The 27,618-nt window shown below is 34.6% G+C and overlaps 3 protein-coding genes and 1 pseudogene across 3 annotated transcripts; 3 read left to right on the forward strand and 1 right to left on the reverse strand.

The window, feature by feature from the left end:
• Nucleotides 1-3,397: 3,397 nt before the first annotated feature.
• Nucleotides 3,398-4,694, reverse strand: LOC110653821 (protein WHAT'S THIS FACTOR 1 homolog, chloroplastic-like; annotated as a pseudogene).
• Nucleotides 4,501-7,944, forward strand: LOC110652528 (uncharacterized). The gene is made up of 8 exons (XM_021808167.2): nt 4,501-5,086; nt 5,221-5,294; nt 5,431-5,511; nt 5,637-5,721; nt 6,086-6,183; nt 6,287-6,374; nt 6,748-7,102; nt 7,528-7,944. Exons 1-8 carry the CDS (start codon nt 4,817-4,819, stop codon nt 7,779-7,781), a joined length of 1,305 nt encoding a protein of 434 aa, XP_021663859.2. The 5' UTR covers nt 4,501-4,816; the 3' UTR covers nt 7,782-7,944.
• A 1,607-nt stretch (nt 7,945-9,551) lies between these two features.
• On the forward strand, nt 9,552-14,423 carry LOC110652615 (rhodanese-like domain-containing protein 4, chloroplastic). Its single transcript, XM_058141275.1, has 8 exons — nt 9,552-10,451; nt 11,454-11,556; nt 11,667-11,753; nt 12,714-12,788; nt 12,906-12,980; nt 13,433-13,513; nt 13,659-13,856; nt 13,964-14,423. Exons 1-8 carry the CDS (start codon nt 9,805-9,807, stop codon nt 14,009-14,011), a joined length of 1,314 nt encoding a protein of 437 aa, XP_057997258.1. The 5' UTR covers nt 9,552-9,804; the 3' UTR covers nt 14,012-14,423.
• Nucleotides 14,424-14,966: 543 nt separating this feature from the next.
• LOC110652247 (histone H3-like centromeric protein CENH3) lies at nt 14,967-21,269 on the forward strand. Its single transcript, XM_021807837.2, has 7 exons — nt 14,967-15,276; nt 15,361-15,404; nt 16,010-16,061; nt 16,200-16,324; nt 18,338-18,412; nt 18,723-18,798; nt 20,880-21,269. Exons 1-7 carry the CDS (start codon nt 15,225-15,227, stop codon nt 20,933-20,935), a joined length of 480 nt encoding a protein of 159 aa, XP_021663529.2. The 5' UTR covers nt 14,967-15,224; the 3' UTR covers nt 20,936-21,269.
• Nucleotides 21,270-27,618: the final 6,349 nt, after the last annotated feature.

Here is a 27,618-nt window from a genome sequence, read left to right on the forward strand (position 1 = left end):
TGAAATTGAATTGTGATTTTAATAAAATTTTATTAAAAATGATTCAGAGTTAGATTTGGTCTAATTTGATGGTGATTTTAATTTTAATTTTTGAACAATTTGGTCCGAATTGACTCAGGTGGCACATTTCTGGATTCCGTCACATCTCCTTTTCAAAGAACACTTTGAAGCTATTCAACTAAGCATAAGCTTTTATTATAATTCATAATTGAGGGGAGGGAATTAAAAGCGACCCTTACCTAAAGTAAATATATAAAAAAAATAATATTTAGGTGATTTACTTATATCATCGGATATATTATCTTTTATTATTATTAATAAATAAATTATTAATTTATAAGTTTAAAATTATACTGTTTATCATTTTAATTATATCAAAGAGAACTCACACTATATAATAAATATATTAATTAATCTCTCTTAGTCTCTTTTAAACATAATCTAATATTTTTACTATTTTAACTATTATACCACAAAGAGTGTCCTTAACTACATAGGCAATAACTCTCTCATTACCGGATAATAATTTATTCATTTTAAATTCTACTACCTTTCTTCACCTTAAGTTAAAACCTCTTTCCTTTCACAGGACTGCAATGGGCAGAAGCTTTTCATCCATAGTCAAAGCCATTCTTTTCTTTGCAATGGGCGATAACCTTACTCCATGAGTTAAAAGCTAAAGCGACAGTCATGCTCAAATAGCTAAAAACTAAATAAATTTTTCTACAATTCTCCTATAGATAGTGTTAATTTCCTCAATTTTAATATGAGAAGTCCTACTTAATTTAGGATTAATACTAAAATAAAAATTTTACTCTATATATATAAAATATTTTTCTATCATATTGAGTAATATTTATTCCACTAAAATTAGAAAAAAATCTTTCTAAATTATACTAAAATTTTAAGTCATAATTCTAACACATAGTATTTAGGATTGATTTAAAACCATAAATCATCACCCAATTTCATTCAAAAATTAAATCAGTTTCTAATCAGCAACCAATTCGAATCAATCTGCTCATTCTCTATGTAGAGCAGTTGTTTCTACATCCGATGAGAATGAATGGGCTATTATTGTCCCCTTTCATTTATTGAAGATATACTGCACTTCGATATGATTCAGTAATAGTACATTCTATTTTTATTAAAAAAAAAAAATTTAAGTGTGTTTAGTGTATAGTTAAAAAAAAAAAAGTAAAAAACAATAATTAAAATAAATATAGAATAAAATAGTTTGGACCTATACAGTTCGTACAGTTGATTTCCTCCTTCCTCCTATTCGTTTTCATTCACTGGGACAAAATCTATAGGGACGGAATTAGATCAAACTACCTATAGACAACATATTGTTATGAGGTTATTTCTGATGTATTTGCTCAACAAGAAGCAAAATTTTAAAGAGGAAGACCTGAAAAGAGAGAGCCAAAATCATGACAACTTTTATCCACTCTCCCCTAAGGCTTCAAGCTTTGTGTACACCAGAGATTGGTTGAAAAGCTGAAGCCTTCAGGGAGAGTGAACAATGGCTGCCACTCTGAGATCATGAAACGCCTTTGTTAGCAAGACATAGATTGTTCATGTACCCCCAGAAAGGCTTCCAACCTTCCTTTAATGGTATGGTGGTTTTAGGCTACAAAGCTATTAAGCTAACCTCTAGCAGAGATGGGAACGCGGAAGCCCTTGAGAGGAGGTGAACAATCAAATTCCTTAGGTATGGATGTGTTCTCCTCTCCTGACTTGCTCAAGCAAGAGCTAGAGGACTCTTTATAGGCCGCAAAAGTCCTCCCCAGAAGGACTATGTCCATATGTCTGCACGTGTGAGAGAATGGTGTGCATATGTCTGCACGTGTGAGAGGATGGTGGAGGCCTCCACGCTTGTGTGCCAACTAGTCTAGATCCTTCAATTTTCAGAAAGGTGTCTCAAAATTAAATGGATGAAAAGAACTGGACAGGCAATAGCGAGTCAACTAACCTGAAATAACAATAAAGCAGATTGGCATCCAATCATATTATTATCCAATATCTCGCGAAGTCCACTCAAGAACAATCCTAATCTCCATATCCAATGGAACATATCATGTAATCAACGTCTCAACCAGAATAACTTTTTGAAGAATATATCGACCAAGATTCTCAGATTAATCTGCTACATGTCACAGCATTGATCAACTAGCCTATTTTCAAAAAAAAAAATCTTCCTAAACTGTGGTTGCATTAAGAAAATAACAGGTAGTTGTGAATGACATGGACAACTACTCTTCAATTACCTTTTTTTTCTGGGAGTGCTCGAGTTTTAGATGGAACATATCATGTAATCAACGTCTCAACCAGAATAACTTTTTGAAGAATATATCGACCAAGATTCTCAGATTAATCTGCTACATGTCACAGCATTGATCAACTAGCCTATTTTCAAAAACCAAATCTTCCTAAACTGTGGTTGCATTAAGAAAATAACAGGTAGTTGTGAATGACATGGACAACTACTCTTCAATTACCTTTTTTTTCTGGGAGTGCTCGAGTTTTAGATAAAGAAAGCCACTGACAAACAAACCCATAGTGTTGTTGAAGATAATTGATAGAATGACATGGACAACTACGCTTTAATTATTCTTTTTTTTTTTAATTGGGAGTGCTGGAGTTTAAAGAAAGCCACTGACGAACAAACCTGAAAAGCAATGTAAAGTAAAATTTTAGATAAAGAAAACAAACCAGTGCTTTGATATAGAATGCAGAACATGTAAATCAAGACATTCCTCTATCATACAATGCCACAAGAATAATTCCATTTTAGTTCTCAAACACATAATCAAGCTCCTATCAAGCACATACAGCTTGGTAAATCAAGACATTCTTCTATCATAAACTGTGAAGACTACAACCATCAATTACCATCTATTATCTGCTGCTCCGACTTGAACTGAGAGTTCAGCAGTGCCCCATAATTGCAAGCATAAATTTAATGGTTTCTGAACACGACTTGACTAAATCAGAATATCAAAATCCTGCTTTGCAGTGAAAAAAGAGTTGTAGTTTCCAGGTCTTATAAATAAAATATCCGCAAGGAAACTCAAAGCTACACCTAGCCAACAAAAGTTGTGCAATGGATGGTGAACTTACAGTTCTTTAAAATACTTATTTATTAATTAGTTTTAAACTAATCATAACTCCATATGACTGATTTGTGGCCATCCATTGTATTCAATGTGATACTACCCCGCCAACTATATACTCATGATAGCAGACGAGTGCACAACCTTGAACACGGGCATTAGGGCTTCACAACAACTATGGGAATCAGATTCACATTCACCGACTAATATAACAAACAACAACAATACCATATATCATCAATGGACTCAATGGCAAACAGAAGAAATGAAAGAAAGGAGCATTATCCAGTGAAACAGAGAATCATAGTACGAGCTACGTCTTGCCACATTATTACAGTTTTAGGTTACATGTCATGAGGTGAATCACACTTCTAGACACGGCACAAATTTCATGAAGATCAAAGAATGGTTTAACAATTGAAGTAACAGACCACAGAATATTTTATGTTTAGTTATTTGAAAGATCATAAATGTACATTATTTTCTCTCATCTTTTCTTTAATTCACCGTTTCATAAACATGAGATTTTTTTTTATTATAACCCTCCGAACCATTAACTTTTCTTACCTTCCTATTACTTATAATTTCCTCACCTCGTTCAGACCCTGTAACACATCAGGGTGCCTTATTAGCATCCCTGTCAGCTGCTGAGAAAATCTAAACTCCTCTGAAAATGATAAAGGGGATCCACGAGGATCCTGTTCTCTACAGTGAGACTCAAAATCTCATGAACAACCCCACAAGCATGCTTTTCCTTCTTTGGTGTACCTGATCTCAAATGGTAAAAGTCGGAATAAGGGGATATAAAAGGAATGTCTCGGAAATTATAGATCATTCTCATTTCACTCTTAGAAGCTATAGACCCTTAGGCAGCTTCACCTATTCCTTTGAAGATTTTGGTGGTCTACCAACGGGTAGATCTTTCTCTTCTGGCTCTCTAGCCCTATTCCCCTCTCCTGATAATTCAGCAGCAGATACTGCAAGCTTTGGCTCTCAATGAGTTAATTCTAGTGCAGGCCCCCTCTCAGTTGCAACAACTCAAAAATAATGTGGGTATCGATGATAGATTGTGCCGCGAAATTCCATAGTTAATCAAAGATCAGTCCTGAAATGAGTTATTTTTTTTCCAATAAAATCTGTTTTTCCAATGACACCATCGACAATTTCCTCAACTTAACAACCAGCAAATCCTCCATCTCATTTCTGAGCTTCAACTTCTCCAGTTAAAGTCTTTCTGCCTCAGGCGTCAATTTTAATTGCAATGAAAACACCCCTTCTTCCATAATTTCAAACGCAGCAGGGGATTTATTCAACAAAGCAATAAATCGACGCTTTCTCTGAAGACCCATTTCTCTTCTGTACTTCCCCCATTGCCTAAGAGACTTAATTTTCTATCAGGTTGATTCACCAGAACCTTCCTTATCTTCGATACTAATTTGAAGTGGATGCTGAAGCTAGTAGTTGCCTGTGTATTTTTGACTTCTTACTTGCATGGGACTTGACTGTACTTTTGTACAAAACCAAGGATAGAACGGTCACGTTGAATGCGTGAAACGGCTGCGTTTTAATGCGACCCATTTGCTTGCCGGGGAAAGCGGCTTGCGGTTTCAGTGAAATCTCCTACTCAGACTTGGCAGGCTCGACCCTCGACGACTGCTGTACTACTGTTTCTCTCTCTTCATCGCCGTCCGAGAAAGTAAATGGCGAAAAGGCGCGACCGCCGAGTCGTGCAGAGTTCAGGTCGCCGTCAAGCCCGCGGCGACACGTCCACTCAAGTGGACCAATTCAGCGAGTCAGCAGCTTCAGATCGCAAGCTCATCACCATTTTCGTCTCCTTCTTCATCGTAATTCCCGCCGTCTCCGTACTGGTATACTGTATCAAATATGTTCCAAATACGTACAGAACGGAATCACATGCACACCAAGAAGGGCGTGTTAAAACTGATTTGAATTACCAAGAAATCCTCAGTGTAAGCAGTTCCTTCCTTGATCACGGCTGTTATATTGGCCTTAATTCGTCCTTGAGAGGGAGAATTTTTTTTTTTTTTCTGGTTCAAATTCTTTTGCTGTCAGTCTAAAATTGTGAAGTTCTCAAATATTTCAGAAGAATTCAAAGGTTTCAAATAATGCATCTCACCGGCAGTATACATATCCAGTACTAGCATACATTACTCCCTGGTAAGGTCTTCGCTAATGAATCTCATTTCAGTTAAATAAAGCTTATTGAAGCTTGCTTAATAGATGCTAATTCGTTTGAAACTATGAGCTTGTATGAAATGATAAGGATGACGATGAATTCTACTAAACATTGTAGGAATTCTAAAGGGTATGAAATGGCAAAGAGGTTCACGAACAAGTTTACGCATTTATCGCCTGTCTGGTATGATCTGAGGAGGTATGCCACAAATTTTCAAGTACCTAATTGAAGTTCCTGTATTTGTGTCAAATTTAGAAATTAAGAGCTGATTTTATGTTACTATTTCCACTGTATGAGTTCATCTTTATTCTTTCTGTTGCCAGCCAAGGCACCGACTTAACACTGCAAGGGAGGCATAATGCTGATAAAGGATGGATCTCAGAGCTTAGAATGAAAGGAGATGCTCTGGTAATTAAAAAGGCTATGTAACCCATTTTCTCTTCTTTGCTTTGGTAAGTAAAAAAGAATGTGGCTTTGGTAAGTGGATGAAGGAAATGTAGTTGGCTAGTTTGCTTATCATTGGTGTGAATGGACATTGTCTTTGGTAATACGGAATTAGAGCATTTTTAGAGCCAAAAGATGATTTTTCTTTTTTTGGTGTTATAAATTACATTGGTTGGGCTACTCTAGAAACTATTACGTTCCAACTGGTTGGAATTTGTTGTCAATACTTAAAACTTGGCCTGCTTAATGTTTTTGCCCAATTTCATTATTGATCTTGAATAAACCTGCATGGATCTCTTATAATGTTAAGTAGGCCTTTTGGTTGTAGGTGTTACCTAGAGTTGTTTTGGAAGCATTTCCAAAAGAGATGCTTATCAAGAAGAAACTGAGGGATAAAGCTATTGAGCTTATAGTATCAGAGTGCAAGTAAGCTTCCTCATATTTCATGCTATTAATGTTGAAAACAAGGAAACAATTATATCTGGTCTTGCTTAAGATCCTTTGCCTGTTGATTTTCCTTTATGACTAGGGAAATGGAATATGATGGAATTGTGCTCGAGTCCTGGTCAAGGTGGGCAGCTTATGGCATCTTGCGTGATCCAGATACGAGGAATAAGGTAAATATTGACTTCTATGATATTTATTTTTCTTAGGATCAAAATTTTTTAGTACTAATACAACCTGAAGAAATGTTATTTAGGTGGCCAGTATATAATAAATTGTAGGTCATATTCATAAGGTAACATGACTAGCATAAAACAATTCCTTTTTTAAATACTGGATTTTATACTTTTTTTCATGCTTGATATGTGATCTAAAGGTTAAAATATCCATCATAACTCTCTGAAACACATAAAATTTTCCATTCATATATCTTGGTATGATGCATTCAATTTTGGGCTGTTTGCTAGGAGAGGAATCCATCAACTTTATGCCTGGTATTTCAAATTTTTTAGTTCTTGACAAATCTTTTTTGGTTTGCAAGCTTAGGCCCTGAAGTTTATAAAACAACTTGGGCATGCACTGCACTCTGTGAGCTCAGCAAGGAGCAGTAAGCAACCTTTACAGTTGGTCTACGTTATAGGGCCACCACATTCAGAGAAGCTTCAAGTGCATGACTTTGGCCCAGAGGATCTTCAGAGCTTGAATGATGCTGTAGATGGTTTCTCACTCATGACCTATGACTTCTCAAGTCCTCATAATCCTGGTCCAAATGCACCTTTGAAGTGGATCCGTTTCACCCTGCAGCTGCTCCTTGGCACCACTGGCAGTGATGCCTGGACCCAAGCCCATAAAATATTTCTTGGCATCAATTTTTACGGAAATGATTTTCTCCTTTCTGAAGGTATATTATTTTGCATTTGTTTTATTTGTTGTGCTAATTAATATTCTGGGGTTGACTTCAATAAGTTTGGAGAAGGGACCAGTAGGGCCATTTAACCGGTGGCCAAATCCTGGTTCTTTTTCCCTTTCTTTTCAACTTAGCAGGTTTATGCTTTTTGTATGGTCTAATCAATGTTGTGAGATGGCTGGAGGGGATTCAAGTTAGGATAGCAGAATGCCATAGATTTTAGGACAACCAATATGGGAAATTGGTCTTGAGAATCTAATGATAAATTATAGTCTGTAGATCTTAAAATTTCAATCTTGATCTTGATTATTTTCCAAGTAAAATATGTATAGTGTCATATTGAGCTTGTGACTGATTTCCAGTTAGGACTTAGAAGAGTGGCATTTGGAGGACATTTTTAAGTCAGTATACACTTTCAGGTTCTGGTGGGGGAGCTATTATTGGGAGAGATTACCTCTCTTTATTGGAGAAGCACAAGCCTGACTTGCGATGGGAGGAGGGCAGTGCAGAGCATTTTTTCCTCTATGTTGATGATGAAAATAAAAATCATGCGGTGTTCTACCCATCTTTAACATCAGTTTCTCTACGACTAGAGGAAGCTCGAATATGGGGAACGGGCATCTCGATCTGGGAAATTGGGCAAGGTTTGGATTGCTTTTTTGATCTTTTGTGAGAAGCAAGTTTTGTTGTTTTTGTTATTAAAAAAGATCTTTATAGGATGTACCGTTCATCTCCAACTGTATACTGTAAAAAATTTTGCTGAAGTTCAGTTTCATCTAATGGAGTTCGTTGGCCATTGGCCATGATCACCTTATATAAAATAATTTTTGGTTTAATTATTGAGTTGCAACTTTTGATGAAGTATAAGAAATTTGGCATCATTAAAATCTAAAACAGAGATTTCCTCTATGGTTGGATGACTTTATGTTTGATTTTAAATGGATGGTATTAACAAATTGAATGAAACTTTGTTTCATATTGAATACTCTTGAAATTGGTCTTCTATCTGATTATAAATTATAATAGCCACTGCGAACTTAGGCTACCTTTGGCAGGCTTTTGTTGGAGAATTTGGGATTAATAGCGTACATAGATTTTTTAACTTGCACCTTATTATTTGGGTTTAAAGTTGTATTTAAGATCAAAATTCACTGTCATTAAAAACTATTAAATATATTTATATATTTTATTAATGGACGAAAGTAAATTAAATGTCCTATTTATTAATATTTTTATTCAGAATTTAAACGTTAAACTCACTCTAAAATCAAAATTCAATAAATACAAAAATTACCTATTATTAGTAATTTTAAATTCAAAAATCAAATATAAACATTCAAGTAAACCTAAAATTAAATATATGAATTGGTTTGCAGCAAATTATAACAGAGTTGTTTTTTTTTTTTTTTTTATATATAAACTAAGCATTTCTGTTTGCTATTTTCAAGCACCGAAAACTAGCTACATCCAGTTATTCAAATAAAAGCCCTAACCTTTTGTTTGGATGTTAATTGTTTTGGGAAGTTGGAGAGAAATTAAGTAATATGAAAAAAAAAATTATTTATTTGAATAAATTATTAAAATAGAAGAAAAATATAATTATTCTATTTTTTTTATAATTTACATAATTTTTTTATTTTTTATTAATTAAAAAAATATTGTAAATTAATTATAAAGTAGTGAGAAATGGAAGAAAATTTTCCTTTCCATCCTCAATTGGGTTAGAGAATTGAATCTCTCCTTAACTCTCCTTCGATTCTCTACAGAAATGGCAGCTAGGGAGAGATTGTTTATTATCTGATTGACAAGTGGCTAGGATGCCATCAATGGCTGTTGGAAGTTTGGATTTTTTTTTTCTCTTGATTTCTGGTTTTGTGAGGGAGAATAAGAAAAACACCAAAATCCTTTACTACTTCATTCTCCTCTTTTGTGATTTGAGTTGCAATGAAGTTCATGGAAGCTTAACTTGCGATAAGGGTTTGGAGGCGTCAAATAGACAAAAACAGAAGGAAGAGTTTGAATCAAAAATGATTTTAAGTTTCTCACGGTTAAATTGACAGAGGAAACGCAATTTTTGTGATTCCTAGTTTTGCTGGATTAAATTTTTAGGGTTTCTATTTTTATTAATTTTTATTTTTAAAATAATTAGTTTTTTAAATATTTTATATAAAATCAGAATTTTAAATATTTTAAATATTTTATATAAAAAAAACTCAATATGAGCCTAATTAAATCTTGAATAGGAGTTTGGACAATATGTATGAGCTTTATTCCATTCTTAAATCGCTGGCTCTGTTAAATGATCTAACGGCCTGTACTGCTGCACTCAATGTTTTTATACTGTATGTATGGCTTCTGAAAATTTTTCTAAAGCTTCTCAGCCACACAATCTCACAGAATGAAAATGATCAAACCTTCTAGAGCCCAATGTGATCACCAACTCTCATCGCACTGCCACGTGTTACACAATGAATGGAAATGTTTGTAATCTCGCCTGCCATATCAGCACCTCCCCCCCACTCCAAGCACGCCAGCAAATTGCACCCACTGAAGCTAAGGCTTGTCATCCTCTGCTGTCTTCCCTTCCAATCACCCAAAACAAAAATCGGCATAGAACTCCATTCCTTATGTTGGTTCAGGTCTTTTCTTCGTTTCCTTAGGAGCCCAGATTTTGTCTCTTGACAAAGAGTTATACCATGGAGGCCCTAAATGCAGCAGGTTTGACCCCAATATCGGTTCTTTGTGAAAAAAGAACAGAACCTGGAAAATTTTTATGCCTCCCTGCTACTTCATCACTCAAATTCTCAAACTCTGCTTCTCTAAGCTCCACTCCACATACTAATACCATACAAGAGTGCTTATCAAGAACTTTTCATGGGGGTCTAGTAGCCTTATCTTCAGTTCTTAGCACTGGGTTAGCTAAAGCTTTAACATATGAGGAAGCACTACAACAGTCAACGAGCACCCCCGCATCGGATTTTGATGCCAGTGGAGTTCTTGATAATGTTATCAGTTTTGCAACTGAAAACCCAACTGTTATAGGAGGTGGTGCTGCAATTTTGGCAGTTCCATTGGTTTTGTCTCAGATTCTAAAGAAACCCAAGCCATGGGGTGTTGAGTCTGCAAGAAAAGCTTATGCAGTATTGGGAGATGATGCAAATGCTCAGTTACTTGATATAAGAGCGCCAGTGGAATTGAAAAAAATGGGTACTCCTGATATCAGGGGTTTCAAAAAGAAGCCAGTGTCAATTGCTTACAAAGGTGATGATAAGCCAGGTTTCTTGAAGAAGCTGTCTTTGAAGTTTAAGGAACCAGAAAAAACTACATTGTTCATTCTAGATAAGTAAGAGTTTGGACCTATTTGGAATTCTGTTGTACTGATTCCTCTCATAATAACTAGGCTGTGAATTAATAAGGGAGTTCCTTTATAGAATTTTTAAATTAGACAGTTAGTTTGTGCTTTATGAAAATTCTCTCTTCATGAGCTGATTTAGGTAGTTTACCATATCAAGAATTAGATTTCAATTAATAATGAGAAAATAATTAGATTTAAAAGATTTTGGTCTCTTTTATTTTTTTCCCCTTGAATTCAGAGGGCTGGTTGTGACTGAGAACTGTGTTAGTTCTTGCATTGAATTTCTTATTGGGTTGCTCCATCAAATTCCATGTTCAATTTCATAGAAGTAACAATGTGCTAAATGGTACACATAAGATCTGCAATTTGATTTGAAAAATACAAACAGGTATAAGATCTTTGGCTTTGTTTGGTTTAGATACACTACATTTGCCCTTGAGCATCAGTGTGATGTTTGAGGCTGTGGAGATGAAGCCCAGCCAAAAGGATAAAGCATAGCTGGCAAATAGCACTACCCACATTAGTATGTTAAGTTATAGCATACTTTTAAATCATGATGCCTCGTAGATAGAATTATTTATAATTTCAAAGCACTATAATTAATTTCCTCAACTAAGGATTTCAACTGGTTCATTGTCAACATGACTGCCTTTTAGCGAATTTAGTTACTTAGAAACCTTATTTAGATATATAAGGAATAGCAAAATTATTAGAATGAGAAAGAAAAACAGCAGAATAGAAGAAGTGGGAGGTCAGTCAGGTTGGTAAATGAAATATCTGCTGATCTTTTCACCTCTCACTTTGTCTCTCTCACTCATGCATGCATGACTGCACTGCATTCCAGTTCATGTGAGCATGCACATATGCAAATAAAATTTCCCTTGTGATTTTATCACGCACAAAATAATCAAATTAGAGTTTCTGCTTGGTTGTTTGACATTAAACTTACCATATATAAACTAATGTTGCGAAATTTATGATGAAAACCAGATTCAATGCGAACTCTGAACTGGTTGCAGAGTTGGTCACTGTAAACGGATTTAAAGCTGCTTATTCTATAAAAGATGGTGCAGATGGACCACAGGGATGGATGGTATTCTTTTAGTGTCACCTGTTTTCTATTTAATCTTTGTGTGTGCAAGTCTTATTTGTCATCTCATACAGAAATAACTAGAAATTTTAAGATGAACTCTGATTTTGCAGAATACTAGCGTTCCTTGGATACCTCCAAGTAAAGGGTTGAGTCTTGATCTTAGCAATTTGACAGATACTCTCAGCAATGCACTTGGGGTACGCGCCTTTCCTTTTTCATTGTAAAATTTTAACTTTGTTATACCAGTTAAGGTTCTTTTTTATGGATGCTGATTCTTGTGTCTTTTTTCTCCTAACTCATAATCAATGATAATTATAGTAGATGATGTTATAACAAATAGTGCATTTGGGTTAGAGGGCCTAATTTAAGATGTAAATTAGATCTTTTCTGGATGAGAGGACCTACATTATGTTGATTCTACTGACAAGAAATGATTGATATAAATGATCAGTAAAGAAAGAAAGGCTTAAATAAATTCAGCTGAGCACATGATATATGAAGTTGTCGTACATAGTTTTGTTATGAAGATCAATATTGTTAAGGTCTGGGATGCAACATGCTTCAGGCTTGAGGAAAGATTAGGGAAGTGGAAGGTGTCCTAAGAATGTGATTATGCTGGTAGGAAATGACAAGAGTGCCTGTCTATAGCGTGGTGGTTACTGAACATAATCACTGCCTTCTTGCCTTATTGATAAAGTACATGCTAGCTTGATCAGGCAATGTATCCTCTGGAGGAATGTAACATTTTCTTGTTGTATCTCTTGTCTCCCTAGTGAAACTTCAAAACATTATTGGGTCCAAGAAAACCATTGATGAATCCTCAAGGCATCATTACATATGTTGTTACTGCAAAGTGTCAAGAACTAATAACTTGAATATATTCATCAGTACAAAATAATTTATCAGCATCTGGCTTATAATATATGATGATATAGTTGTTCTGTACATAAATTTCTAATGATAGATGATATAAATCTTATTGTCTTTTCTTTTCTTTCTTTGTTATAATTGCATTAACTTACTTCATATAAGATTATTTTGAAACTCTTTCATGTTCGACCATCAAAACATGTTATTCATGGGTCAATGTTTAACTTGTAGAGTTGTGCCCTCCCTTCATTTAACATTTCATAAAATGCACTGAAATAATTTTGCAGGAGGGCTCGGATGCCTTGCCTCTGACCATTGGGATTGCAGCAGCTGCTGGCTTAGGTGTGTTAGCATTTTCAGAGGTCAGTTCAGTCTTTTCTCCTTTTTTTTTTTCCTTCATTTTTCTTTAAATTTTCAATAAGCAAATTTATGATGAGAAATGCAAGATTTCTTCTTTTTTTTCCCCTATATTTTTCCAGATAGAAACAATTCTCCAAGTATTAGGCTCAGCTGCAATTGTTCAGTTTGTGAGTCAGAAACTCCTGTTTGCAGAGGTTAGTCTCTGGCATCTTTCTAGGCTTGACTTTCATTTCAACAATTCTGTTTCCTTAAGCAAAATCTTGCATAATGTAGATTTTAGAAGTTTGATTAGATTTGTTTTGTTCATTGCATGTGCTCTAGGTTATGTTAAACTTTAATTGTTAACCCAAAAATTCACCCTCACGTATACTGTCATGATAAGAAAATTATATCCATTACCATAAACAATTAAAACATGATGTCACATAGAACACTAGTAGTAAATTCTAGGGAAAAAGAAAAATTCTCTCAGAATATGGGGAAGAAAACTTTATTACCTTCAGATTGATGATAGAAAAAAATTTTTATCCTAAAAATAGCAGTCGGATGGAGAATTTTCCTTATGCTTCTGATTCTAAATCTCTGTTCATTAAATCAAAAAACATCTAGGTTCATGTTCACTATGATCTTTTACTTTCCATGGCAGGAACGTAAGAAAACTCTGCAGCAGGTTGATGAATTCTTGAACACCATGGTTGCCCCTAAAGAGCTTGTTGGTGATATAAAGGTATCTAAACTTAATATCTGAAACCTAGTAATTTGTTTTTATTTTGATATTGTAACCAAATGACTAATCTTTTTCTAAATAATATAGCATTGCTTATTAATCATAGCTGTAAAACTTTTCTGTGAAAATTACCTCGTAAATTCAGCAAATTGGGAAGGCTCTTCTACCAACAGTGGGGCCAAGTAAGGCACTCCCTCGACCTGTGGAACCAAGTTCAGAATCTGCTGCTGCTGATAGTACTGTACAGAAGTCAGAACCTGCTTCAGAGCCAGCTCCACAAATAAATTCAGTTGAAGCAGAATCAGTTTCTGGGTTTCCAAGTCCCCTTTCGCCATATGCATCTGTAATTCTCATTTCTAATGCTTTAAAGTTTTCTGTAACCGTTCAGAACAATATTTTTTTCCTGTTTGATTAAGCACTGAACAAATGCATGGCCTTTTTATATTGCAGTATCCAGATTTCAAGCCCCCAACATCTCCTACTCCATCACAGCCCTAAAGTTATAGTTGCATGTCTGCAGGCGTGTTTCTACAAGAAGCAACCGTTTTGCCGGCCATTTGTAGGGCTATTTCATGAGTTGTCCAATCTGTGCTCTTGAAACGTAAAATTTTATGGCTTTACTTGACATTCAAGCGAAGGATTTAAGGGATGATTTGGGGTCTTCCAGCCAATAAGATTATGTTTCTCTTAGCTCTTCATGGCTTGTGGATCTTTTGTAGAACTTGTTCATGATTTAACTATATAAACCAGTGTGATATGGTTCAGTTTTTTAAGACTGTAGAAATATAACATGTGTAAAATCCGTATGTAACTTTCACTGGGATAGTTTAAGTGCCATGCTTGCGTAAACTAAGACTTCTTAAGTTCTCTCCGCTGTTTAAAATTATAAATTTCAATATTGTTTTCCTAAGGATGCGACGTTAAACCCAAGATTTCCAAGAAAGTAATGCAGGTTTTTTTTTTTTTTTTCTCTTATCTTTGAATTTTTTTTTTCACTTTTGAGATATAGAGAGTATGAGAATTTTCTTGATTAAAAAAAAAAGTACTAGAATTTTCAAGTTTAAGCATTGCGAAGATGGCTGCTACTAATAGCACTTATCATTGTTTTAGAACTAGACTGGCATGATCATAGGGTGTAAGATGAATTATATAATCGAGTTAGATAGTGCTTACATTTTTTAAAAATAATTTTATATTTTTAAATTATTTTTTTTAATACTCATTTATTTCATAAAAAATAATTTATATAAAAAATGTTCCTTATAAAAATTATTTTTTAAGAAGATATTTATATAAAAATATTTTTTATTTTTTAATTATAATATTAAATTAATAATATATTTATATTTTTATATAAAAATATTTACATATTCTAATAAAATTATCCGAATTAATATTGATCTTTGAATGTCCCAAATGTTGCCTTAAAATAACCTTTTTTTTTTTTGTTTTAAACAAACTTTCCATTGTCGTTTTGATGTTGTTCTACCATCCACAGGAAAATGAGAAATTACAGTTAGCAAATTATCATTTTCCTGTTCTAGCAATTTGGGCTTCAGCAACGGACGGCAATTCAAAAAATCACAGAGCGGCAAAAGAGTTTGCAAATATATAAATATAAAAAAGAGTTAAAAAAGACGAAAGCCTCTGGCTCCAAAATTGATAATCTGGGCTTTCCAACGGACTCTTTCTCCCTTCACACGCTCCCTCAATGGCCAGAGTCAAACATTCCGCGCCTCGGGGCCGAAGGCGAAAGAAATCCAGTAAGATCTCTCTCCATCTATTTCTATCTGGTGAGGATTTTGGTTTTCCCTCTTTATAAACCCTAACTTTCCATTTTCTTGCAGCTGAAACAACTACCTCACCAACTTCACTAGCAACGCCGCCGTCGGTACTTCTTTCTCACTCTCTCGGCTTCTCTATTTTGTTTCTTTGCCTGTTTGGTTGCTGAGAAAATGCTTGAGTGGCTACCTCTAAAAAAAAATCATTTGTTTGTATGTGTGTTTTTGCTTCATAATTCGGAAGAAAAACTAGGAAAAAACTCAAATAAGCTACACTTAGTTAGTTGTGAAATGCTCTAGAAATGAAAAATTATAGATTTGAATGTTTTATTATTTTTTAACATTTATAAATTTATATATTAATTATCTTTGTTTTGCATGGTAGAATGAAATTTCTCCTCCATTTGGTTTTTGAGAAATAAGAATAAGAGAAATTTAGAATTATGGAATCCTTTTAACGGTTATATGTTTGCTTAGTTAAATGAACATATCAATTTCCTTGAATTCTGGATAAAGCTAGAAATTTTAGATTTAAATGATAAGTTTTATCTTCCTATATATTTTCAATAACTCAACAGTCTGAGTTTTTCTTCTCCTGTTAAATTAAACAGTTATTGACCTCTATCGTGTTTAATTTTATTTTCTTGAACTTAAATTACAAATTCTATTTTATCTCGCTTATTGTTTAATTCTATCTGCTTCTTGTTTTTACCAGAATAGGTCCCCAGGACCAAGTGCAAGTAGAGCACAGCGAAATACTCCATCAAGTGAGGTTTATTTTCATTATTTTTTTTTGGGTCAAATTTGTATGTTATTTTAGATTAAATTGGTGAAGATGATTGTGGTGTTGTGTAGCCTTGGATTTGTCCACTTTTCTTATATTTATTTATTTGTTTGTTTTAAAGCTTCAAGAACACCAAGGCAGAGGAAACAGCATCGCTTCAAGCCAGGAACAGTAGCTCTCCGAGAAATTCGCCACTTCCAGAAGACTTGGAAGCTGCTGATCCCAGCTGCTAGCTTCATCCGACTTGTAAGCTCTCTCTCTCTCTCTCTCTAACACCACCCCCACCTGTTATGTGCAGGTATTTAGATCTGTCTCCTCCTTTTATGGCTTTAGAAAAGTTCACTCCTTTGTCAGATTGTGGGGTTCTGTCTCCTTTTTGGCTTTAACTTCTATCTGATAGTCATACTGTTAAACTTTTCTATTCAAGAAAACTTGGATCCATGCATTTCTCTTGGGTGGTTCCTAATATTTTTACAGTGATTGCTAAAGCTTTTTTCCCATTGTAGTATATATTCTGGCACTTAAATATTCTGAATTGACTGTTTAAATTTGAAGATGTATTTCTATTTCTTAAATTCTGAATTGACTGTTTAAATTTGAAGATGTATTTCTATTTCTTAATCCTTATCATTACCCATTCACTTATCATAAATGCAGAGACATGGAGACATGCAAAAGGCGAATTTTGGTTTTCTTTTGTTGCTTGCTGTGTCCCTAATATTTCTCTCTCTCTCTCTCTCATAGAATCTTACAGTCTGCAGTTCAATGCTAAAAAAGCATTGTTGTTCTTTATATTCTTCCTCAATATTTAGCTCATTCAAATGCCAGCTTAAATCAAGTGATATTTCTTTCATTCTATGAAAATTTGTTGGAATTTTGCATGCTGATAGAACAAAATTGATGGTTAGTTTAGGAAAACTAGATTTTTTTACTGAAGCTTTGAACTACTTTGTTTGGGATGTTTTTTCAAACAATCACATTAAGGCTCTTTGATATTTATTATTCATAGGTTTGGTATTGTGTTTTACTTGTGAATTTAGTAATTTGTGCTTTATACAACTATCCTTTCAATGTTTTCAGAGGGTCTCTATTTCTTTGTCCATTTCTTATATTGTAGGGGGAAATACAAAAAGTGCCATGTGGTTTGAGTCATTTTCAAGGTCATTCTTGTGGTTTGGTATTTACAAATTAGTATCATACAGTTAAATCTGTTAGCGAAAAAAGTTCAAACACCCTAACGTCGTTAATGGCTGCTGATACGATTGTTGACGTGGCAAGCAGAGAAATAGTGCCATATCAGCAACCATTAACGGAGTTAAGGTGTTTGTACCTTTTTTTGGCTAATAGACTTAACCACAAGGTACTTAGTTGTCATAATTCAAACCACATGAACCTACTTGAAAATGACCCAAACCACAAGACACTTTATATATATATATTTTGCCTTATATTTTGTGTTTTCAATATGGCACCATAATTTTGGTCTCACTGTTCGTTTCAAAATTTAAGAGTTTTCATTCATGTCTATAATTGTGCATGTATCTTATTTGGCATCATAATTTGTTTTGGATATATTAGCAATTAACTAAGGGGGAGGGATACCGGAGTTTCAAACTCTAACTTTCTACATTACTGGCAGCCAATAGGCATTAATATTATTGCGCAAATATTAAATCTTCAAAAGTGAACTTCACTAGGGATTTGGGATTCAGAAATGGGTTTACAGTCTTTGAAACCCTTCACCCAGTGTGTATGTAATTCCACTCTTCTTTGTTGCAATACCTTTGCATACTTATTTGCTCATGTACGTGTTTTATTGAATTAATGTGTTAGAAACTTATTAATGGAATTGGGATTTTACATGTAGTTTTCATTAGTACTTATATGTAGTTAGTATATGTGCTTAGAGTGAAGTTTGAATTAGATGGTTCCATTGGCTCTTATCTTTTACAGACTTTGAAACTGAACTTTACTTTTCTAGAGATTTGGAATTCAGGATTGGGGTTGACAGACTTTGAAACCCTTCACCCAGTGTCTATCTAATTCCACTCTTCTTTGGTGTAATATCTTTGCATACTTATTCACTCTTCTATGCTTTTTATTGAATTAATGTATTAGAAGTTTATTAATGAAATTGGGATTTTACATATAGTTTTTGTCAGTACTTAGTGTTGCTCCATGGGATGCATTGTGTGGTTAATATATGTGACCAGAGTGAAGTTTGAATTGGATGGTTCCAATGGCTCTTATCTTTTACAGGTAAAGAGTATTACTGTTGAATACTCCCAAGAAGTTAACCGTTGGACAGCTGAAGCTTTAGTAGCACTTCAAGAGGTACGCTAAATGTCTAGATCATACAAAATACATAAATTGATACACCAATGCCTGTGTAGATGTATTGTATTGCATGCTTACCTTTATGTGGTGCATGTATGCCAATAATGAGTATAGGGAAATATTATATGAGTATGATTTGGTCTATTCATAATAGGTTTAAATGAATTCAGTTGTTGGTTTGCTATTTCTTATGACAACAGAGGATTTTTTGGTCCATTTGTTTGAAGATGGGATGCTATGTACAATTCATGCAAAGCATCATAATAGGTTTAAATGAATTCAGTTATTGGTTTGCTACTTCTTGTAGGCATCAGAGGATTTTTTGGTCCATTTGTTTGAAGATGGAATGCTATGTGCAATTCATGCAAAGCGTGTTACATTAAGTAAGTTAGACCTGACAGAACTATTGCTTCCAACCTTCACCTCTTTTCCATCGTATCTGAACTTAACACGCATAACATAAACTCCTAACTTTAATTTCTAATATAAAACTCCCTCTACATTAATTAAGTGAATATAAAAGCCCTTCTTCCTCCTTCCAGTTAACGCTATTGACATAGCATCAATTTTTTTTTTGAATGAAATTACTTTTCCACTCTCAAATAAAAATAACCCTAACTATTCATTCTCTCTTTTCTTTCTATGTTTCTTCCTTACCACTCCATTCCCCCTCTTTATTCTCATCCCCTTTTTCCCTCCTCTCTCATGCACTCCTGTTTCTCTCTTGCCATCCATGGCTATGCTTTTCATGCCAAGGATAGGTTCCTTCCATCGCCAATCCAATCACCAAATGGGCGCATGAGCTTCTCTCTCTTTGCAATGAGCCACATCTTTTCTGGTGAATTTTATCAATTATATTATTTGATCTCATTTTTCTTCTCAACTTTGCTTGAGTTGCTATTGTTTCAACATCGTAAAAGCTCTTCAATTTTGCAATGAAGTCGATGGAGTTTCTCATATGTTGATTGTGAAAATAAATGTATTTAAGAAAATATTTATCTTTCTCTAACTAATTAAAAAATAAATTAAAAAAAAGGATGCATGGCGGGTGTTAAGACAGAAGTTATGTTTAAGGCACATAAATGTGTAAAAATGTTGATACTTGTTACACACATAAGGCATATCTACTAAACCTTATTGAAATTTCTAGGAAACTTAAGGAATTTTCTCTTAAATTTATCAGAAATTATCAGGCCTCAGGACTCTGGCGTTTTCTTCTGTCACTCCTTTTCTACACCTGAAACAAAAGAATTCATCCATTTATTATATTGAAAACCCCTTTGATCTATTTTTATCAGCACAGAATATATATAATGTTGGAATTTCAATCTGTAGGGATAAATTGCATATGGGGATAAGATTCACATTAGATTTTCTCAAAACTAAGAAAATGATATTGAAATGGCAAACAACAAATATGTTTATTTATTTATTTCTCATCTTAGATTCTCTAGTGGTATGAGTAAATATTCATTTATATTATTTAGGGGTATAGAGAGAGAGAGAGAGAGAGAGAGAGAGAGAGAGAGATTGTTTGAGGTAGAGAGAAAGAAAGATAGTGTGTGTATGTGAGGGTGAGAGATGAGAGAGGCGGAGATAGATAAAAGAGAGGGATAATGGGTGGGATTGGAGAGAGAAACATAGTCAGTTTACATTTTTTTTTTCTCTAAATTTTGCGCTTCAATAGGATTAATGGGAAACTAGTTATAATGGGTAAGGGATTTTATGTTCACCCAATTGAAGTTGAGGGGTTTCTTTTTACAATTTGAAATTTACCCTTTGTTTGAAATAAGATTTTTAAAGTAATGGATTGTGTTTGGGAGAGTATATAGTTTTTTATAGTAACGTTTTTGGAGGGTTTTTTAAACCTCAACTTTCCTACCCACCAAATTAGTAGATTAAGGGCTTGTTTGGTATTACTGTTGAGAAAATCACTTTTTTTAAATATACTAGTTAGAGAGTGTTAAAAAATAATTAAAAATTAAATTTGATAGTCATAAGAACACTAAAATAATAATACAATTTTTTCCAAACTGTTTTTTTTCAACAGCATCTAAAATGACGCTTTTATTTTAGAAAAGCAGTTTTAGGCTCTGAAACTCAATGCCAAATAGGGGTTAAGAAGTTTTCTCTTTAAAATATCTTCCACCCAAACATTAAAAATTATGAAAGTTTAGAAACTATGAAAAACCTTAAAAAAAAGTCTTACTTTACTATGCCTCCTCCTAAATAGAGAGCTTTATGTTATGCGCCTTAAGTTCAGGTAGGCAGGTTGAAATCTACCATAGATTCAACAGACTCAATCTTTTTATCCTGATGATGTGGGTGATCTCATGCCATTGATGCCATAGCATGCCTATTATTATGTTCTGTCTAATTCGCTTTCAGGCAGTCTTGCTACATAGGCTATGTATGCTAACAATTCATTAAAGAATGATATATATTTTTTAATATGTTGCCTCAGTGAAAAAGGATTTTGAATTGGCACGTCGGCTTGGAGGGAAGGGACGACCTTGGTGAAAATGTTACGGCGTAACCAAGAGCAACATCACTGATTATAACCATTATGAGATGTAATTCTGCTGTTCTTTGATATCAATTGGTTTATTGTTATTTTAGGGACATTCACAAATTAGAAATATGAAAATACTTGGCTCTCCTCACGCCTATTTGTTGCTTAGTGTTGGAGAGTGCAGACAATGTAGATTCCGTTCTCAGAATATTTCATTATATTCGCCAATTGTCTTAGGGATGCTTTTGGACCAGTCAGCCATTGATGGGTGTGAGCTGGCCTATGCAACTGTGTATACATGGAATTATTGTTGTTATAAAAGCTTAAAGGATTTGCTACGGTGATTGATGGTACTGGACTGGATCAATGTTTTGCGTAATTGCCTTGGAAGTACTTTTATGTCTTTTAGCTTTAAGCCCTTGCAATTTTTGATTTGTTAATATTGCTTGCTCGATATGAAAATTGAAACTTTTGTGTCGATTATTGTATATCTATGGTTTGGATTTTTTTTTTTTAAAGAAAAATTCTATAGTTTAGAATTGAAATTGATCAAAATCGGATTGATCAAAATTAATATTAAATTGGATTGAAACATGATTGAAACAAGTCAAATTAAAATCAAACTAAAATTGAAGCTAACATTAAAGGGCTTATTTCACTCCTTCAAAACCTTGAACCAAAACTGATACTTGAACACCCTTATGTATGTCTTTTTTTTTAATTGCATATTTCATTACATTAAAATCTATAGGGTAGATTATATAAAACAAGACCAAAGGCCTAAAATTCAATACTCTTCTCTTACCCAATCAGCCAACTCAACAATACAAGCCCACATCATAGCAGCAACCTTAACTGGAGCTCCCAAGCAAAAGAGGCCTAGTCCACAGTGCCTTCGTCACCTAAATCGAGCAAAGAGTAACCCATGACCATTGGGGTAAAATAAAGAGAGACTTTCCTCTAAAAACTAGCCATCATAGTAAAACTAGCTAAAGTAGAAAAAACAACTCCCGACGGTCAAAGCAAAACAGATTAAGCTCTTCCAAAGAGACACAACAGGGCTCATCGCCGATGCTCTGGGAAGGAAGAGAGGTAGGGGCCATGGCCTCGCAATCTCAATTAGCGATGGAATGTTGGCAGCCTCTTGTTAACGCCAGTTTGCAAATCTCTAAGCAGCCTCTCCACGAACATTTATTAAAGTCGAAGGCCTGACACCAAATAAGAGAAAATGGAACCCAGAAAATAGAAATAGCCAACATAGCAAACTACTACTTCCTAGAAGCAGATCCTCTTAAAAACACCCTTGCCAAGATTAGAGCCAAAATCTACAACCAAACTTATTAAAAAACAAAACTTTAGAGACCGAACAAAGGAGGGGAACGGACCCAAAAACCTAGCTGAAGAACAATATGCCAGGACCAGGGAGGGACACCGAAACTAAGAAGGTCGGCTAAGTTTGAGAGACTGTAGGAAGAAAATCTGGGAGAGAAATTTCTCCATGCAGTGGTATGTCTCTATCATATAAATTACAATGATTGTTTGATTGAAACATATCGTAAGGTACATCAATCATCTACTAATATTTTTGACGTGCACATTCACAAAACACCAGCCAGCCTAACAAGGCATAAAAAATATTCAGGTTGGTTGCATAATTATATCAGAAGAAATTTTAAAAATGAAAAATTCAATTTCTTTTGCTTAAGATGTTCCGAAAAAAAATTAATTGAAACAATATTGTTGAAGCTTTAAAGATACTGAACAATGAATTTTTAAATAAATGACATGAGAACCTTTTCAAAATTATGAGATTTTAATTTAAGTCTTAATTAAAACTAAATTAAAACAAAATACTTTATTATAAGTGGATCTAGATATTAAAATGTGACACTATTTATGATTTCATCACATTGAGGCAAGATATTCTTTGGAAAAATATTAAAAAATTAGCTTAAATATTATCTACGGGTTTACATAACCAATCTTAAGATTTAATTAATTGGGAATCATATACCATAATCCAATATGACTCAAATTCTTAATTTTTTTTTGTCATGCACTGTGACATCCAATTTCACTCACAACTAAATTTTCTACTTTTAAGATTACAAATAATTTAAAAAAAAAATGATTATAAAATAATTGAAAATAAGTTTTGATTTACTCAAAAGAGAAGTAATTAATTATGTTGCGATGTATTCTTGACCTGTAGAAGCATTAATGATTCATGGATTGGGTGGTGCAAGTTTGGTGAAGAAAGACTTGAAGACGAGCGCATGGGTTGAGCGCTGAGCAGGTTGAGTAAAATGGTAAAGGAAGACTGAAGGATGGAGACGCTCCCAACATAACAATTTGATCCCAGTATGAAAGCTGCACCCATGCGAAGCATTGAAACTTTATTATAAAGGACCTTGATTGAGAGATCAAGTGGATCCACATTTATTGTGGATCAAAAGGTTTTCAGCAATATAAAATTTTACCCTTGGTACTTTTGGAGGCAAAATTTCCCTCCATCTCCTACTCTTTCCTCCTTTAACAATTTCTCTCCAACTACATTCTTTATTTTTAAGCAATAGAAATAAATTATGTTTTCATTTTCAAGATAAAAGAAAAAAAATTAAAACTTCTTCTCACACTTATTATCTCTACACACATTAAAGAAAACACATCTTTTCAAATCCTCTTTTCTCCTTCTACATGTTTTCTCCATCTTCCACAAATGGAAGAATCAATCATCCGTAGTAACAATAGCAGATTTGTTGATCACTCCAACCATAGCAATAATAGTAGACAAGAAGATCAAATGGGCCGAAGCAATAGCAGTACAATTGGACGTGCTCTTGTTGATATTTTTGGAAGGAGCCAAAGCCAAAGCCAAAGTGTAAATGAAGATGCAAATGGAGATGAGTTAAGCTATGGTCAATATGAGGATGGAAATCCGAGATAATGGAAGAAGAATCCAAAGAAAATGAAGCAAAAGAGGAATCTGAAGTAGGTGAAGCTAGTGATGGCAATGGCAATCAGATTTCTGTGATTCATGATAAGAATCAACAAATTAAGCTAGCAGGCCATGATCATCCTCCAAGTGTTGGAATGTATTATGCTAGTGTTAACGTTCTATTTGATGCATGCCTTTCTTATGTTAGAGAGAAAGGCTTTAGTGTGGCTAAGAAGTCTGCTTCAAAAGGCAATGGCAATGTGAGTAAATACCAAACAATTAGTTGTGACAAGAGAAAAAAATCTTATGCAAATCAATATCAAAGAGAATAAATTTCCCTGTACGCCTAAGCCCAATTTTAAGAAGTAATGGTTTTTGGCAAGTGACAAAATTGTTGACCCAAAATAATCATGAGTTGGACCCTAATATGTCCAGGTTCATGGGAGCGCACAAGAGTATACCTTCAACTATAAAAAGAAATGTCACGACCCAACCTATGGGCCGGACCGACACTAGGACCTGGGCCAGCTTAAAGCCCCCGAGGCCCGTAGTAAGCCTAACTATTCCTCAAATCCATAACCAGGCCCACAATTTAGGCCCAATATGCATATAAAATAATTTAAATCAAATCATATAATTTCATTTAGCCAAATTTTGAAATTTTGAAACTAAAATCGGAGCCAGCATTTCAACCTGTTACCTCATTTACAAACTGTTTAAATACCATACAAATCTTCATTTATTAATCTTAAAAATTTAAGTTAACACAACCTCTACCAAGGTCCACACTATTTCTAACACATGCGGAGTTCTAGATTTTTAATTTATAAAAGATAGTAAAACAATTAAATAATTGACGTTAAACCTGCGAGGAAGAAAACAGGTTGCTCTGTAAAATAACTCCTCTGGCACGGAAAAAATTTTTGAGCAGGAGTGAGCGTTCGACTCGAGAGTAAAATATCAATTTTAACCATAATCTCTATAACTATCTAAAACTAATGCAACTTTGTGAAATGAAGTGCAACATCGCAATAAATTCACATCATAGCATCAAAAGGTAATTTGGAGCACTCACACACCTGTAGTATCAATCATAACATATGGGATGTCGATCCCTATCTGACTCTCTTAAATCCAACTTGGTGCCGTGAATACTCAAGCTCGGACTTCCACTTAATAACCAACAGGGTCGAGGTCGAATTACTCAAGCCGTGACTACCCCTCGAAGGATCGGGTCCAATGAATTACTCAAGCCGTGACTACCCCGTCCTATCCATAGTCCACACCACATCACACGCACGCCAACGCACGCACACTGCTCCAAATTACCACAACAACATCATGGCACTTTAACAATTATCAATGCATCATAAATCGTGCCTAGAGTTTAACTACATAAATATATGCATATAAGTGATGCATGGGCATGCTGAACATATAATAATATCGAAATTACAATTAAAATTAATATTTTACTCACAGTACACCGTCGACTATTGTGGCTGCTGGATGCAGGAAAATAGTTGATCTCGATCACCTAATAATTAAATTATAAATTTATTAGTACTAACTCAAAATAAAACTCTAAAGAGGCAATAGACAGCCTAATTCATGCCGGAAATCCGGCAGAGTTTCCCCTATATCTGGGACCTACCCAACCTGCAAAAAGGCTCAAATAACACTTCTAAATTCTCAATTTCCACAATCACATCTCATCAATATCACATGGCCCCTCCTGGGCCCTCCAAATCGGACAATACTCAAAATCTTAAAAATTACGTTTTAGTCCCTATAATTGACATTTTTCAAAAATCCACTCAAACAAGCTCTAAAAATTCTAAAATTTTGCCCCGCGGTCCTTAATAATATTATAAGGCTATTGCAAAATGAATTGTAATTTTCTAATCACCCATGAATATTTTATTCAAGAATTTTACTCGATTCCATAAGTTTCCAACAGCTAACATATTCCTAATTCAACCCAATTAAATATTCACATATTTAAACCTCCATCCTCAAGCTTCAACCAATTATATAAAATTTAATTATCTTAATTTCAATTAATCTTATATGCCCACATGCTAAAAATATAACTAAAATCCATCCATATTTCTCAAAAATATTCTACGATCACCCAAAAATTCAACTAACACCATAGAATATCTCCAAATAATTTTACTTTCATCATATATTTTTCTTAGAATTTTTCTCCAATTTTTCCTGTTTAAGAAACACTGTATTTATGCTCCACAGACAGAGAAATAATAAAAATTGTCTTACAGAAGTTTATCTGTGTCTCAAAATTCCAAAAATTTATGAGGAAGCTTCGAAGTTGAACCATCTTCATAGCTCGCCGGGACCATCACGGCACCACCGCAGACGGTGGCGGCCGCAGTGACATTTGCCGAATCTGATCATACCACCATGTTCCTCTCCTCTTCCTCAATCCATATGTGGTCTCGGATCGTCGATCCAGCGGTCGGATCGTCGTAGATCGGCGAAAAAGCTTGAAAAATCGAAACTTCTCTCCTCCATATCTCACTCATCCGACCTCCATGTGCTTCAAAATAGGTGTCAAAAGTAAGCTCTCGGAACAACCTTTCCAACGCCACCGGAATCGCCTAGATCGGTCGTCTGACGAAGCCGGAATCGCCGGAAAGTCACCGCCTTTGTGGCGCGTTTTCTCTCTCCTCTCCCTCTCTTGCCGCCGTTTCGTGGTCACGGTGGTTCTTGGGAGTCGCCGGCCGGTGGAGAGCTGCTTGGGACGTCGCCGGCCGGTCACCGGAGAAAGGAAGAAGAAGAAGAGAGGGAAGGAAAGGGAGAGAAGAGAAATGGGGGGGGAGTTCCTCCTCCCGTTTTTCTTTTGATTTTTTTTTTTTTTTTTTTTTTTAAAGAAAAGTTGGCTGTGACAGTGGGAAACCCACTGCCACACGCCAAAAATCCCATCAGCAATTTTTTTTTTTTTTTTTTTATATGGGTTGTTACAAGAAAGCTTGAAGCACATGACATTGCTAGAATAAGGCCAAGCAAAAGTGTTAGATTCCTAGAAGTGCAAGCTGATGGTCCTGAGAAGTTAAGTTGTCTCCCAAGGGATTATCGCAATTTTATTGACATATCAAAAAGGTGGAAGCTTGGCAATGGAGATGCTGATTACATAAACAGGATGTTTTTAAGAATGCAACAACAAAATACAAATTTTTTTCACTTGATTGATACAGATGAGGATCAAAGGCTTACTAATGTGTTTTGGGTGCATCCTCGGAGTATTGCTGCTTATGAAGAGTTTCGTGATGTTGTAATCGTTGATACAACATACCTCATCGATACAACATACCTCGTCAATCATTACAGAATGCCATTTGCAAGCATTGTTTTAGTTAATCATCACACCAATCAATTCTATTGGGTAGTGCACTTATTTCTCATGAGGATGCTAAGACTTTTAAATGGGTTTTCAGTATGTGGCTTGCAACAATGGGTGGTCGTGCTCCAAATGCAATCCTAACAGATCAATGTGAGAGTATGAAAAGCGTAATAAGGGAAGTTATGACTAATATAACCCACGGGTTTTTCATATGGCACATTCTTTGTAAGGTTCTTAAGAAGCTGAGAGGTGTTCAAGGATATAACAAGGCAAGGAAGGAGTTTATTGCACTCATATATGACAGCCTAAGTTCTATAATGTTCAAGAGATATTGGCATGAATTTGTTGTGAAGTAAAATTTGGAAGGTAACGAATGGTTATTAAAGCTT

Source organism: Hevea brasiliensis, chromosome 2, assembly GCF_030052815.1.
Source record: "Hevea brasiliensis isolate MT/VB/25A 57/8 chromosome 2, ASM3005281v1, whole genome shotgun sequence".
Classification (NCBI taxonomy): Eukaryota; Viridiplantae; Streptophyta; class Magnoliopsida; order Malpighiales; family Euphorbiaceae; genus Hevea; species Hevea brasiliensis.